Source organism: Heptranchias perlo, chromosome 1 (assembly GCF_035084215.1).
Source record: "Heptranchias perlo isolate sHepPer1 chromosome 1, sHepPer1.hap1, whole genome shotgun sequence".
Classification (NCBI taxonomy): domain Eukaryota; kingdom Metazoa; phylum Chordata; class Chondrichthyes; order Hexanchiformes; family Hexanchidae; genus Heptranchias; species Heptranchias perlo.
Genome location: NC_090325.1, coordinates 154,607,309 through 154,621,949, shown reverse-complemented (window position 1 = coordinate 154,621,949; position 14,641 = coordinate 154,607,309). Strand labels below are relative to the sequence as shown.

At 44.1% G+C, this 14,641-nt stretch overlaps 1 protein-coding gene across 1 annotated transcript in view; it reads left to right on the top strand.

Annotated features, from left to right (window-relative positions):
- Positions 1-14,240, top strand: part of glrbb (glycine receptor, beta b) — a 224,840-nt gene extending 210,600 nt beyond the window's left edge. Inside the window, exon 10 of the mRNA XM_067992734.1 lies at positions 13,432-14,240. Within this exon, the coding sequence (XP_067848835.1) occupies positions 13,432-13,728 (297 nt within the window). The 3' untranslated portion in view covers positions 13,729-14,240. The remainder of the gene's footprint in view (positions 1-13,431) is intronic.
- Positions 14,241-14,641: the final 401 nt, after the last annotated feature.

The window sequence follows — 14,641 nt, the reverse complement described above, 5'->3', positions numbered from 1 at the left end:
ACAATGTGCTGTTAGCAGCTTTCTGATGAGTGCATTTAAAGAACTGGCTTCAAACTATAAGTGAACTGCATTTTTCTATTTGTATATAGGTATGCGCAGTGAATGTAGTCAAGATGATGTGCTTTAGCCTTGTGCCAGTTGAGCTAATGTGGCATGGCTTCCTTGCAACTTTCAATTTCATGTGATTCAGAAGGTTACATATGAACACACGAACATACAAATTAAGAGCAGGAGTATAGGCCATTCAGCTCCTCGAGCCTGTCGTGGTCCATGTCGGCACCAACGACATCAGGAAGAATAAGGAGGCGATCCTGCTAAGGGAATATCAGAAGCTAGGAACTAAATTAAAAAGCAGGACCTCACGGGTGGCAATCTCAGGTTTACTACCTGAGCCATGTGCTAATTGGCATTGGGATAGACAGATCAGGAAGGTGAATGCATGGCTGAAAGATTGGTTTGGGAAGGAGGGGTTCCATTTCATGGGACATTGGCACCAGCACTGGGACAGGAAAGACCTGTACCGATGAGACGGGCTCCGCATGAACTGGAATGGGACCAGAGTCCTGGCGGAAAGGATAAATAGGGCGGTGCATAAGGCTTTAAACTAGCAAGATGGGGGAGGGACCTGGTAACAATAACAAAGCCTTAAAGATAAAAGAAATTAGAGATGAGTGTAAAGGTCAGACCAGAGTAAGGAATAAAGATAACATGGTCAAGGAGCAAATACAGTTATAAAACAGAAGAATAAAATAACTGTTAAAATAAAGTAAAAGGACCAACCATTAAAGATGAATTGAACTGGTTGTACAGCAATGTACACAGTGTCCAAAATAAAATGGGGAAACTGGAGGCAAAGGTGAAGAACCAGATGTAGTAGGAGTAACTGAAACATGGCTGTATAAAGAACAGGATTGGCAGCTAAATATTGCAATCTATAACATAGAATCAAAGGGGAAAAAATTGGATAAAGGCTGTTTTTGGGCGCGAGTAGCGTGATGCTCTATTACTCCACGCCCAATGACCCCTGCACAGGTAGGATGCGAGTTTCGGCCAGCCTGAGTACGAACCTGCAACCAGCGTTCCATTCCAGGCCTTGCACATGGCATCAATGCAATTCGTACTTTCCACCAGCAGGGGAGCCCAATCTCTTAAAGGGAAGATGTTTCTTAGAAATCTCTTAAAGGTAGCTGGTACCTGTTATTTGCTGAGCGGAAATCAGACATCGCACACGTAAAACATAGATGAAGGTCCCATTGCTACATTTACACACTGATGAGTCATGTTAAAACATTGAATAAAGGTTGCGCATTACTAAATCCCAGATCCTCCAATCTGCACGCCAGACCTCACCAATCTGCCGATCTGAGTTGGTACCAGGCCTGCGAGAGTGCGTGCACCAAGGTTCCCTGTGGTGCACTAGAGACCTTGGGTGCAAGAGGTGGACGGAAGGAGGGACATCCTATATCCGCGGGGAGGGGGGGTTGGCAAGATGCCCTCCTGACATATATCCAAAAGGCAGTGGGAGGCAGTGGGGGACAAAGTCAATGCCAGGCACACAGCATCAAGAACATGGATGCAGTGCAGGAAGAAGTTCAGTGCTTTGAGATGAGTGGTCAAGGTGAGTGAGGTCAACTATCAAGAGGCTTCTCCTAGCAACTGCACCACACACTACACCCCCATCACCCACATACCAACAAACTCTTTCCATCAGTACTCAACTCTTCCAACCAGATGCTTCCTCTCACCCCTACACATTACCACTGTTTCAAGCCGCCCACCCACAACTCACAGGCCACACACACTGGCAGCTATTCAACCATGACAGGCACATCACTCAGACACTCATCCCACTTTCTTGTAGGAGAAGGTAGCGCATATCAGGAGGCAGCAAGTGGCAGTGACATTTAGCCCGTCGAGCCTGTTCCACCATTCAATGAGATCATGGTGGACCTGTGACCTATCTCCATATACCCGCCTTAGCCCCATATCCCTTAATACCCTTGGTTCACAGAAATCTATCAATCTCAGATTTAACATTCACAAGTGAGCTAGCATCAACTGCCATCTGCAGAAGAGCGTTCCAAACGTCTCCCACCTTTGCGTGTAGAAGCATTTCCTAACTTCCATCCTGCATGTCCTGGCTCTTTATGTTAGGCTATGTCCTCGCGTCCTGGTATTCAAGTCTAGGAGGCCTCCAAAAACAGTTACAAACAGCCACTAACCTGTAAATCCTGCATGGTCCCTTTAAATAACGCTGGTGGGGTTCCTCCAGGCACTCTAAGACACGTGCAGATGGTCGGGGATAAGACTGTGCGTTGAGTTGAGCGTTAAGTCCCAAAATTGTGTCTGTCACTTTAAATCAGCATTGCAGACTGTATCCATTTTCTCCCTACGTTACATGATTCCAGTGTTCGTTATCTGCGCCTGCGCTAACTCCTAAACCAAGATGGCATCTGGCGCACATTATGCTGGAAATGTGCGCGCGCATCCAAGACGCCATCTTGAATATCAGAAAGGCCGTGTAGCACCGAAACAACGGGCGCTACACGGCCCAATTTAGCTCCCATAGAATCATAGAAAGGTTACAGCGTGGAAGGAGGCCATTCGGCCCATCGAGTCCGTGCAAGGTCTATGCAAGAGCAATCCAGCTAGTCCCACACCCACCCCCCCCCCCACCACCTTTCCACGTGGCCCTGCAAATTTTTTCCTTTCAAGTACTTATCCAGTTCCCTTTTGATGGCCATGATTGAATCTGCCTCCACCAGCCCCTCGGGCAGTTTTTTCCAGATCCTAACCACTCGCTGTGTAAAAAAGTTTTTCCTCATGTCACCTTTGGTTCTTTTGCTAATCACCTTAAATCTATGTCCTCTGGTTCATGCCCCTTCCACCAATGGGAAAAGTTTCTCTCTATCTACTCCGTCTAGACGCTTCATGATTTTGAATACCTCTATCAAATCTCCTCACAACCGTCTCTGCTCCAAGGAGAACAACCCCAGCTTCTCCAGTCTATCCACGTAACTAAAGTCCCTCATCCCTGGAATCATTCTAATAAATTTCTTCTGCACCATCTCTAAGGCCTTCTCATCTTTCCTAAAGTACAGTGCTCAGAACTGGACGCAATCCTCCAGTTGTGGCCATACCAGTGTTTTATAAAGGTTCATCACGACTTCCATTCTTTTCTACTCTATGCCTCTGTTTACTTATCTACTTTAAGTGCAGCTGGCCTTTCTAGTACCTCTCCTTTATCAATTTTTAGCCCATTCAGTATCTCAGCTATATCTTCCTTTACTGAGACTCTCGCAGCATCTTCTTCCTTGGTAAAGACAGATGCAAAGTACTCATTTAGTACCTCGGCCTTCCCCTCTGCCTCCATGAGTAGATCTCCTTTATGATCCCTAATCCACCCCACCCCTCCTTTTACTACTCGTTTACTATTTACATACCTATAGAAGACTTTTGAATTTCCTTTATGTTGGCCACCAGTCTATTCTCAAACTCTCTCTTTGCCCCTCTTATTTCCTTTTTCACTTTCCCTCTGACCTTTCTATATTCTGCCTGGTTCTCACTTGTGTTATCAATCTGTCATACACCCCTTTTTTCCGTTTCATCTTACTCTCTATCTCTTTTGTCATCAAAGGAGCTCTGGCTTTATCTGCCCTACCTTTCTGCCTCGTGGGAATGTGCCTAGACTATACCCGAACCATCTCCTCTTTAAAGGCCGCCCACTGTTCAATTACAGTTTTGCTTGCCAATCTTTGATTCCAATTTACCAGGGCTAGATCTGTTCTCATCTCATTGAAATTGGCCCTCCTCCAATTGAGTATTTTTACTTTAGAGCGGTACATGTCCTTTTCCATAACTATTCTAAACCTTATGATCGCTGCTCCCTAAATGCTCCCCCACTAACACTCGCACCACTTGGCCCGCATCATTTCCTTGTTGGGTCAGAAACGTACTGGTCAAGAAAATTATCCTGAACACATTTCAAAAATTCCCCCCCCTCTTTGCCTTTTATATTATTATTGTTATCCCACATAATCAGAAGGATAGGGAAGGAAGAAGGCTGGGGGCGGGAGGGTTGGAGAAGCTGTACTAATTAGAGATAATATAATGGCAGTAGGAAAAAGGGTCATATCTAACAGAAGGTTAGAAACATGATCCATATGGATTGAAATAAAAGATAAGGGATTGATCACGCTAATAGGGGTATACTACAGACCACCTAATAATGGAAAGGGGGTAGAGGAAGAAATATGTAAGCAAATGTATGAAATGAGTAAAGGACAATCATGGGAGATTTTAACTATCCCCAAATAAACTGGCAAGAAGAGGTAAGTAAAGAGGTACTGGGAATGGAGTTTTTATAATGTGTGCAGGAAACCTTTCTCACCCAGTATGCAAAAAGCCCAACAAGAGAGGTAGCACTGCTGGATTTAATAAAGGGAAATGAACCAGAACAGATGAGAGAAGTAAGCGAGGGAAACATCATAGGAGCAATTGCGACCACAACATAATGAGGTTTAAAATAAAGATTGAGAAGGACATAAGCAAGATGAAGACCAAAGTAATAAATTGGAAAAAAGCTGATTTTCAGGGGATGAGAATGGAACTTGGGAAAATAAACTGGAAAAATTTACTGATAAACAAAGAAATAGAACAGCAGTGGGAAACATTTCAAATGGTGATCAATAAAGTCCAGGAGAAATATATGCCACTAAAAAGCAAGAATAAACTAGCCAGTACTGAAACACCGTGGATGAATAAAATAAGGGCAAAATTGAAACTGAAGAAAAAGGCATACTTTAAATACATAGAAAACAAAGGAGAGGATGACAAAAGGGAATTCGAAGAAGTGAGGAAAGAAGTTAAAAAAACAATTAGGAAGACAAAGAGAAACTACAAAATTAAATTATCAAGGAATATATCTACAGGTACATAAATAACAAAAGAAAAAACAGGATAGGGATAGGGCCACTAAGGGATACACACGATAAACTCACAGGTAATGACAATGACAGTGGCAGAAATATTAAATAATTGCTTTATCTCAGTATTTACCTGGGAGACTAACATGGTGGGCGTGGTATCAGAAGAGATCAAAAAAACATAAAAAGATATTTAAGATAGAAATGATAAACGAATCAAACTCAGAGAGGATAAAACCCCTGGTCCGGATGGATTGCATCCGTGCATATTAAAGGAAGTTAGGGAAGAGATAGCAGAGGCACTATTACATATACATAAAAATTCATTAGTGCCAGAGGACTGGCGGGCAGCTAATGTTATTCCTATATTTAAAAAGGAAGATAGAACCAGGGAACGATAGCCCAATTAGCTTAATGTCGGTGGTACGAAAGACAATGGAATCCTTACTCAAAGACGTAATAGAAAAACATCTAGAAACCAAAAATAAAATAAAGAATATAAAAGAGGATATAACGAGAGGTAAGCAGCCAACAGAGACCTTATGGGTTGAATTGAGAAATAGGAAAGGATCTAAGACTATAGTGGGAATTGTGTATAGGACCACTGGTAGCAGCTCTGAAGTGCTAGATTGTATAAATGCAGAGATTAGATAAGTGTGTAAGAAAGGCATAGTGGTCTTAATGGGGGACTTTAACCTTCACATAGATTGGGAAAGGCAGACGAGCAACTGTCAGAAAGGCAGTGAATTTCTTGACTGTGTTCGGGATAGTTTTCTACAGCAGTGTGTCCAAGAGGCAACAAGGGGGCAAGCCATACTAGATTTAGTAATGAGTAATGAACCAGATTTAGATAACGGCTTAACTGTGAGTAAGGCCGACTTCAAAGGGATGAGACAGAGACTGTCCACAGTAAACTGGGCAAATCTGTTAATGGGTAAAACGACTGATGATCAGTGGGAAATGTTTAAAGAAACATTTAACATGATACAGAATCGGTTTATGCCCGTGAGGGGCAAGAACTCTACTTGCCAAAAAATACAATGGGGAAATGGCGGACATGTTGAACGATTACTTTGCGTCAGTATTTACAGTAGAAAAAGAGGATAGCATGCCGGAAATCCCAAGAAAACTAATATTGAATCGGGGACAGGGATTCGATAAAATTAATATAAGTAAAGCAACAGTAATGAAGAAAATAATAGCACTAAAGAGTGACATATCCCCAGGACCAGATGGTTTCCATCCCAGGGTTTTAAAGGAAGTAGGTGAGCACATTGCAGATGCCCTAACTATAATCTTTCAAAGTTCTCTAGATTCAGGAACTGTCCCTCTGGATTGGAGAATTGCATATGTCACTCCGCTTTTTAAGAAAGGAGAAAGAGGGAAACCAGGGAATTATCGACCAGTTAGCCTAACATCTGTTGTGGGGAAATTGCTGGAATCTATAATTAAGGATAGGGTGACTGAACACCTCGAGAATTTTCAGTTAATCAGAGAGAGCCAGCATGGAATTGTGAAAGGTAGGTCGTGCCTGACAAACCTGATTGAATTTTTTGAAGAGGTGACTAAAGTAGTGGACAGGGGAATGTCAATGGATGTTATTTATATGGACTTCCAGAAGGCATTTGATAAGGTCCCACATAAGAGACTGTTAGCTAAGATAGAAGCCCATGGAATCAAGGAAAAAGTATGGACTTGGTTAGGAAGTTGGCTGAGCGAAAGGCGACAGAGAGTAGGGATAATGGGTAAGTACTCACATTGATGCATTTAAGGGGAAGCTAGATAAACACGAGGGAGAAAGGAATAGGAGGATATACTGATAGGGTTAAATGAAGTAGGGAGGGAGGAGGCTCGTGTGGAGCATAAACACCGGCATGGACCTGTTGAGCCGAATGGCCTGGTTTTGTGCTGTACATGCTATGTAATTGTTGCTTGTACAGTATCCAACATTTGAAATCTGCCCCAATGAGGCTTGAATCCTGGGAGGAGAGGGTTGTCCTATGAGGAGAGATTGAGTAGAATGGGCCTATACTCTCTGGAGTTTAGAAGAATGAGAGGTGATCTCATTGAATCATATAAGGTTCTGACAGGGCGTGACTGGGTAGATGCTGAGAGGCTGTTTCCCCTGGCTGGGGAGTCTAGAGCGAGGAGGCATAGTCTCAGGATAAGGGGTCAACCATTTAGGACTGAGATGAGGAGAAATTTCTTCACTCAGAGGGTTGCGAATCTTTGGAATTCTCTTCCCCAGAGGGTTGTGGATGCTGAGTTGTTGAGTATATTCAAAGCTGAGAGCGATAGATTTTTGGACTCTAAGGGAATCAAAGGATATGGGCGGGAAAGTGGAGTTGAGGTCGAAGATCAGCCATGATTATTGAATGGCAGAGCAGGCTCAAGGGGCCGTATAGCCTACTCCTGCTCCTATTTCATATGTTCTTATGAATGCCAAAGTGATGCAGCAGGAAGTCAACATGTTGGAACTCTGCCCAGCATTAGCAAGTCTTTCTTCGCCCACGAGCACTGCCCCTTTCCCATGGTGCTCAGTGCCTCACCTTGTTTTCATACATCAGGCTCACTGTCAGAATTCTCCACAGTGCATGATTCTGAGCTGATGCTTTATTCAAGGATTGATGTTGGCACAACGTGCTGTGCTGTGAGGGAAGAACTGGCTTCAACTCAGATTCTGGCAATTCTGTGAAAAGACCATGTGGCACATTATGAGTTTACAGGCTCAGTTATCTATATTTTTGCAGCACCTTAAGTTTATTCTGGGACCGAATTTCCTGTCCACCCCAATGGCAGTGGATCTTTGGCGGTGTGGGGCTTCTGCCTGCACCTTGCCTGTGCCCCAGATCCTGATCGATTTCTTGAGGTCAAGAGCATAAATGGTGCCTGGGTATGTATGGCACAACTGGGGCTTGTATCCTAGATGACTAGGGGGAGTAAATTACTGCTAAGTAGGTCCCTGGTCTTGACCCAATTTGAAAAATGCTAATTTCCCACTCAAATTCTGGCAATTCTGTGAAAAGAGCATGTGGCACATTATGAGTTTACAGGCTCTTTCAGGAGTGAGATTAGAAAACATTTCTACACACAAAGGGTTGTAGAAGTTTGGAACTCTCTTCCGCAAACGGCAATTGATACTAGCTCAATTGCTAAATTTAAATCTGAGATAGATAGCTTTTTGGTAACCAAAGGTATTAAGGGATATGGGCCAAAGGCAGGTATATGGGGCTCGAATTTAGCAGGCCTGCGGGTTCCCAGCGGGTGGTCCTCCGGGAGCGTCGAAAACGCGAACGGCGAAATTAGTGGGTTGCCCACGCGATCGTAGCAGGCAATCCACTAATAGGATCCAATTACCTGCTCCTCCGGGGTCCACGGCGCTGGCCTGCGCGTCGGTCGGGCTGCGCATGCGCAGTACGATCTGTCAGCTGGAGGCTCTCTAGTTAAAGGGGCAGTCCTCCACTGACAGATGCTGCAACCAATGGGACAAATTGCAGCATGGAGCAGCCCAGGGGGAAGGCTGCTCCCAGTTTAATGATGCTTCACCCCAGGTATCATCAGATGGGGTGAGGAGGAGGGGGAGGACACAGATCTTCCCCCCGGCGGGCGGGAGGAAGCGGCCTGCCTCTGCCACCAAGAAGGCCTGGCTCGAGGTGGCAGAGGGGGTCACCTGCGCCACCAACATATGGCCCACCTGCATACAGTGCAGGAGGCGCTGCAATGACCGCAGTAGGTCAGCCGCAGTGAGAACATGAAGTCTTTCCCCTACACTCCGTCTGCCACAACACTGCCCCCACCCCAAATCTCCTTCGGCACCGCCAACACTATTCTGTCACATCACCCTTCATGCCCACTCACACCCCATCCTCATCTTACCTCCACCTACTCACCTCGCCAGTACTCATCCTGCCACTAACACGCGACCCAATCCTCATACAATCTCATGGCTCCATCCCATACTCACCCTCACGTGCATCACCCTCACGGCCAGCCTCACTCAACCTGCCACCACCTGTGCTGCAGCCACAGGGCATGCATCACATATGTGCAGTTGGCAGGGTAAGGCCAACGTCTCGTCAGCATGAAGGGGGTGCACAAGGGTGTCTGAGGGTTTGTCATGGGTGTTACCCATATTGAATTTCAGAGCCACAAACAGCACACATTATATTAACACCACCACTGCCATGTCTCCGCGAATCCTGTCCATTGTGTCCAATAATGCCCGCTCCTGGGTATCACTATGAGGACCCACCACTGATGCCACCCATCGTGTTACTGCAGAGTAGGTGCAGGTGTATTTGCAGGGCTCGTCCGTGCAGACGACTGAGAGACATCGGCGGTGTAGCCGGCTGCACCCTGGAAGGATGCGGAGGAGAAGGTGTGGAGGACAGTGGTGACTTTGCCAGCGACAGGTAAGCAGTTGGTGCTGGGGCCAGCCAGGAGCAGCTTGGCATGAAAGAGGCTGCAGATCTCCACGACTACATGTCGAGCGAATCTGCACCTCCCTGTGCACCGCTGCTCAGAGAGGTCCGGGGAGCTGCGCCTCGGTCTGTGGACCCTGTGGCGAGGGTAGTGCCCTCTGCGACGCGTCTCTCTCTGCGGTAGCCCTCCCTCCTGCTGTGCAGGTGGGCGTGCAACCACACCGTGTTGGGGGGATCCACGTCTCTGCGGCGGACGGCGTGGACTGCGAGGCTGCTGGTGCTGGTCATGCTCTTCGTCCTCCGAGGGTGTCCACACACCACCCAACTGGCAGGTGTTGGTCTGAGGGGTTGTGCAGGGTAGGTGTGTGGGTCCTCGGACTGGGGCTGCGGTTTCGTGTCGGTCTGTCCTCTGGCTTGGCCGGGGGGTGGTGGGGGGCAGGGGTTGCCCTATGTGACGCGGTGGCCTACTGCGTGGGTGAGGGCTCTCCCCCGTGGAGCGCACCTTGGCACCTGCCACAGGCTGCTGGCTGCAACACGCCTGGTTTGAAGGGTCCTGTTTCCCCCAGTGTGGGAAACTGACTGCCTTGAACGTAAAATCCCACACTTCCTCTTTTGACAGCTGCTTCAGCTCATTAACTGACCACAACGAGCAAGGTAAGTACTCTCAAGTGGAACCCCGCTGGCTTTAATTGCCTGCGGGATTCCCACCAGCGTGGCTTTCGCGCGTAGCCCCGCACGTCAGCGCGGTACCCGGAAGTGGCCGGGATTTCGTCCGAATCCGGTCACGTGATCGGAGATCGGGATTTTCGGGGCCCCCCCGCTGGAAACCCGCAGGTAACCCGACCCTAAAATCGAGCCCATGGAGTTAGATCAGATCAGCCATGATCTTATCAAATGGCAGAGCAGGCACGAGGGGCTGAATGACCTACTCCTGTTCCTATGTTCCTAAATCGATTGCTCTGCAATCAATTGTGTTGGGACAACTAACCTTTTAAACTTTAAACAGCACTCTGAGGCCTTAGCAACCTGGACACTAGGCTGCACAGGCATCCATTGATCCCAATGTTACTGGAGCATAAATTATAGTAAATAGGTCATATGATAGATTCCCATCAGTTGATTCTCATTTTAATATATCTGCCCTTATTTGGGCAGACATATTTTGTGCTGAACATCACTTCCAGTGGTAAATGTCACTGGGGGTGGGAAACAGGCAGAACACCCCTGCCCAATTTTCCTTTGCCATCCGCTAATGTTACTCCGGTTTAACTGGAAAACCAATGAGGAAATTTGGGCCATGCTATCTTCAACTGGTTCATCCGAGTAAATGTAAAAGTTCTTGATAGTGGTTAATTAGATGAAAATTATGGCCCAAACCAGGAACCCGGCTATTTCCTCCAGTTTTGCTCTAAGGTTTTCACGCCTATTATAGAATCATGGAAAATTTACGGCACAGAAGGAGGCCATTCGGTCTATCGTGTCCACGCCGGCCAAAAGTGAGCCAAAAGTTTAATCCCACTTTCCAGCACTTGGTCCATAGCCATGTAGGTTACTGCACTTCAGCTGCACATCCAGGTACTTTTTAAATGAGTTGAGGGTTTCTGCCTCTACCACCCTTTCAGGCAGTGAGTTCCAGACCCCCACCATCCTCTGGGTGAAAAATATTTTCCTCAGCTCCCCTCTAATCCTTCTACCAATGACTTTAAATCTATGCCCCCCAGTTATTGACCTCTGATAAGGGAAATAGGTCCTCCCTATCCACTCTATCTAGGCCCCTATTATGTTGTATATTGAAAGGGTAAGGGCTGTACTCAGTGGGACATCACCATCAGCCACTGCCCCTCGTGTCTACACTGACTGAGAGTGCCGTGTGGACTGACAGTTTAAACTAACACTGTTAACTCACTGCATAGTCTGTCTGACGTCAAGGATGGTAGTCTAATTTGCATTACTTGCTGGCTGCAGTTCTATGATATTACTACCTAGATTTATGTTGACAGTCTGGTTGTGCTGCTTACAGGTGTTTAGGCAGATATCTTTTTCACCTGAAACTTCCTACTATTTCTTTATATGTGCTCCCATGATACTTCACATAAAAGTTCATTGTTTAACTCTGTGTTTCATTTTGAGCACATTGCTCAATAAATTTTTGACAACTGCTTTTCTAAAGCTGTTTAGCCATATATTTTTGGCATTTGCAACTTCCTATCATCTTCAATTATATGAATTAGGTGAGAAAAGACCATCAACCCCATCAATGCTCACCCTATCCACTAGATGGTATAACATCATGCATTGTCCTCCACAGCTGCTCATAATACTAACTGCTGGGGAGGCATTAGAAAACAGAGAAAAAAACCTGCGGCCAAGTTCAGGAAAATTTATCCCAGATTGCATACATCAGTCAAACAAGTTCAAGGAGACCATGGTTACCCATGACCCGTTACTAGAGGATCAAACATACCAAACCCACACCCCCCGCCCCCCAAACTTGCCATGTCCCTTCTTAAAGGGCTGTAGTATATCTATATTGATCTCATCTCCTAGGAACCTGGGTGTGACGACCCTCTGAGTAAAGAATTACTTCCTGGCATCTAACTTGATTCTCCCATCATATTTTATAGGACTGCCTTCTAGTCCTCATCTCTCTATCCAATTTGAATATCTGTTCCAAATCTACTCCATCCAAACCTTTCATATATTAAGAGCCTCAATTTTATCCCCCTGAACCTCTGTTTCTCCAAAGTGTATGATTATCTCTCTCTATAGCCATTTTGATAATTAACAGATCTAAGTTTAAGTATCATCCTTGATGGTCTCCTGCACACCCTCTGAGCATCTGTCGTGTCCATATATAGCCTGACCTAATACTTAACATTAACATTCATTGTACCTTGTATTTTTCTTAAGCTCAGACAGATTTTTGTGCACTTCCTGCCAAGTGTGATGTTTGTGCAGCACCATCTCTAAATTTTTTCCTACACTTGGTCAACCCTCTAGTCATTGGCAGGGTATCTTTGCGGGCTGAAAAGGGCATTTCTCTATTTCCTCATGCCATTCACCAGAACCTCATTACTAAAATGTGCTTTTGTTTGTATTATCCTGTGCTTCATTACATAAGAATATAAGAAATAGGAGCAGGAGTAGGCCATCCGGCCCCTCGAGCCTGCTCCGCCATTCAACAAGATCATGGCTGATCTTCTACCTCAAAGCCATTTTGCCAAACATGATTTCCCTTTCATAAATCCATGTTGATTCTGCCAAATCCTATTATTACTTTCTAAGTGTCCTGTTATCACATCCTTTATAATAGATTCTAGCATTTCCCCTACTACTAATGTCAGGCTAACAGATCTGTCGTTCCCTGTTTTCTCTCTCCCTCCTTTCTTAAATTACCATTCAATATTGCACCCCCTGTAGCTGTATTAATGAAAAATGCTTGTTTTATATCATTAAATGGCTCAAAAGTGTTATTGCAGGTACTTTCTGATAGGTTCCTTAACATCAATGTTGCAGGATATACGTTGTTCAAAATACGCATTCCTACAGTTTATTACAATGGCAATTTAAAAAAAAACACTGCTTAACACATTTTTCATGTGCAAAGAGAAATTTCACCTCCAAGGAGACCAAATAGTACCCATCATTTATTATTATGCAGGAAAAGTGATTAAAGTTAATATTACTTCTGCCGAGGCACTGGCCCTAAATTCGTGGCTGCAGTCTTCCAATTTATTTTAAATGCTAAGCCTGAAGGTACTGTCATGTCCATGAAACAAAATGTTTTGGAAAGGTTGAAGCTGTCAAAGTGTCCCATGCAGTTTATGCAGAAATCAATTCAATTATTCTTTAGTTATCTGAAGCCTGGCTGAGATTGGTCACCTATATTCTACTACCCTGTGGCGCCACATGTTGGTATAACAATGTACTGCGCCACTTCCCCAGCTTTCTGTCATACAGACTAGAGCAATTTAAACAAAACACTTCTTTTGTAAATTTTATAGTTATCCTGTGGTACTAATGATTATGATAATGATGATTACAATGATGCCAAGCATCAACAATTATATTCTGTGTTTTCCTAGGTTGGGGAGACAAGGTGCAAAAAGGTTTGTACTTCTAAATCTGACCTGAGATCCAATGACTTCAGCATCGTTGGAAGCTTGCCACGGGACTTTGAATTGTCTAACTATGACTGCTATGGAAAGCCCATAGAAGTTAACAATGGTCTTGGGAAGCTCCAGTTAAAAAATAATAAGAAACCTCCACCTCCCAAACCTGTCATCCCAACTGAAGCGAAGCGGATTGACCTCTATGCAAGAGCTTTGTTTCCATTCTGTTTCCTCTTCTTTAATGTGATATACTGGTCTGCTTATCTATGATCATTCCATCATTAATTTCCATTGTATCATATATGTCAGATATTATTGAACCCTCTCCCCATATCTCTTAAGCTTCATTTTCATTGTAATTGCTCTGTGATTGAAATTTGATTAGTAGCCAGATGCATTAATGTCAAATTTGAATGAAAGCATGAAATTGCAATGTGTACACTATAAGCAATGTTGTATATAGCTGTACAGCACCCAGGCTGCTTTGGAATTCATTAACGATAAATTACATCACGATCTTTCTACTACTTTAAGACTAACATATTTATGGGGTTGTGATGGGTCATTTAAAATGTGCTGTAATCTTTCTGATACTGATGCTTACACATGCACGTTTAATATTACTGAGATATAAATTAAGTATGATTATGTGTGTAATTATGAAAAATTCTATATCTTCCAAATAGTAAAGGGTAGACACTTTGTTAGTATTGTTTTAACTTAAAATTGTGTTCCCAGAACTAAGTACCTCAGTATTTTATTGATCAAATGTGAGCTGTAGTTCGTACCACTGTCATTTTTCAAATGACAGAAAATAGTACAAACTATTTCTGTCGATGTCAAATTATGATAAAATAAAGTTTAAATTGCCAAAATAATTTATTAAAGTGATTGTATTATTGAGATGTTCTAGTGTCAAAATAAATTTTAAAATTGTATATCTGTAATAACTTTTGCTTCAATAATGCATCACATAAATGGACATATATCAGTTGTGTGGAAGTTCACCAATATCTGTTCTGAAATCAAAATCATACAATTGGGATGGTAGTAATATATGAATTATGTCCCCAAAGTGAAAACTAAAGGGAAGTGAATGAATGTCTCTAGAACTTAATCTCAAATTGTGTTTTTAATGCTTTTATTTCATACATCTAGACAAAATATATTAGCTATGAGCCAT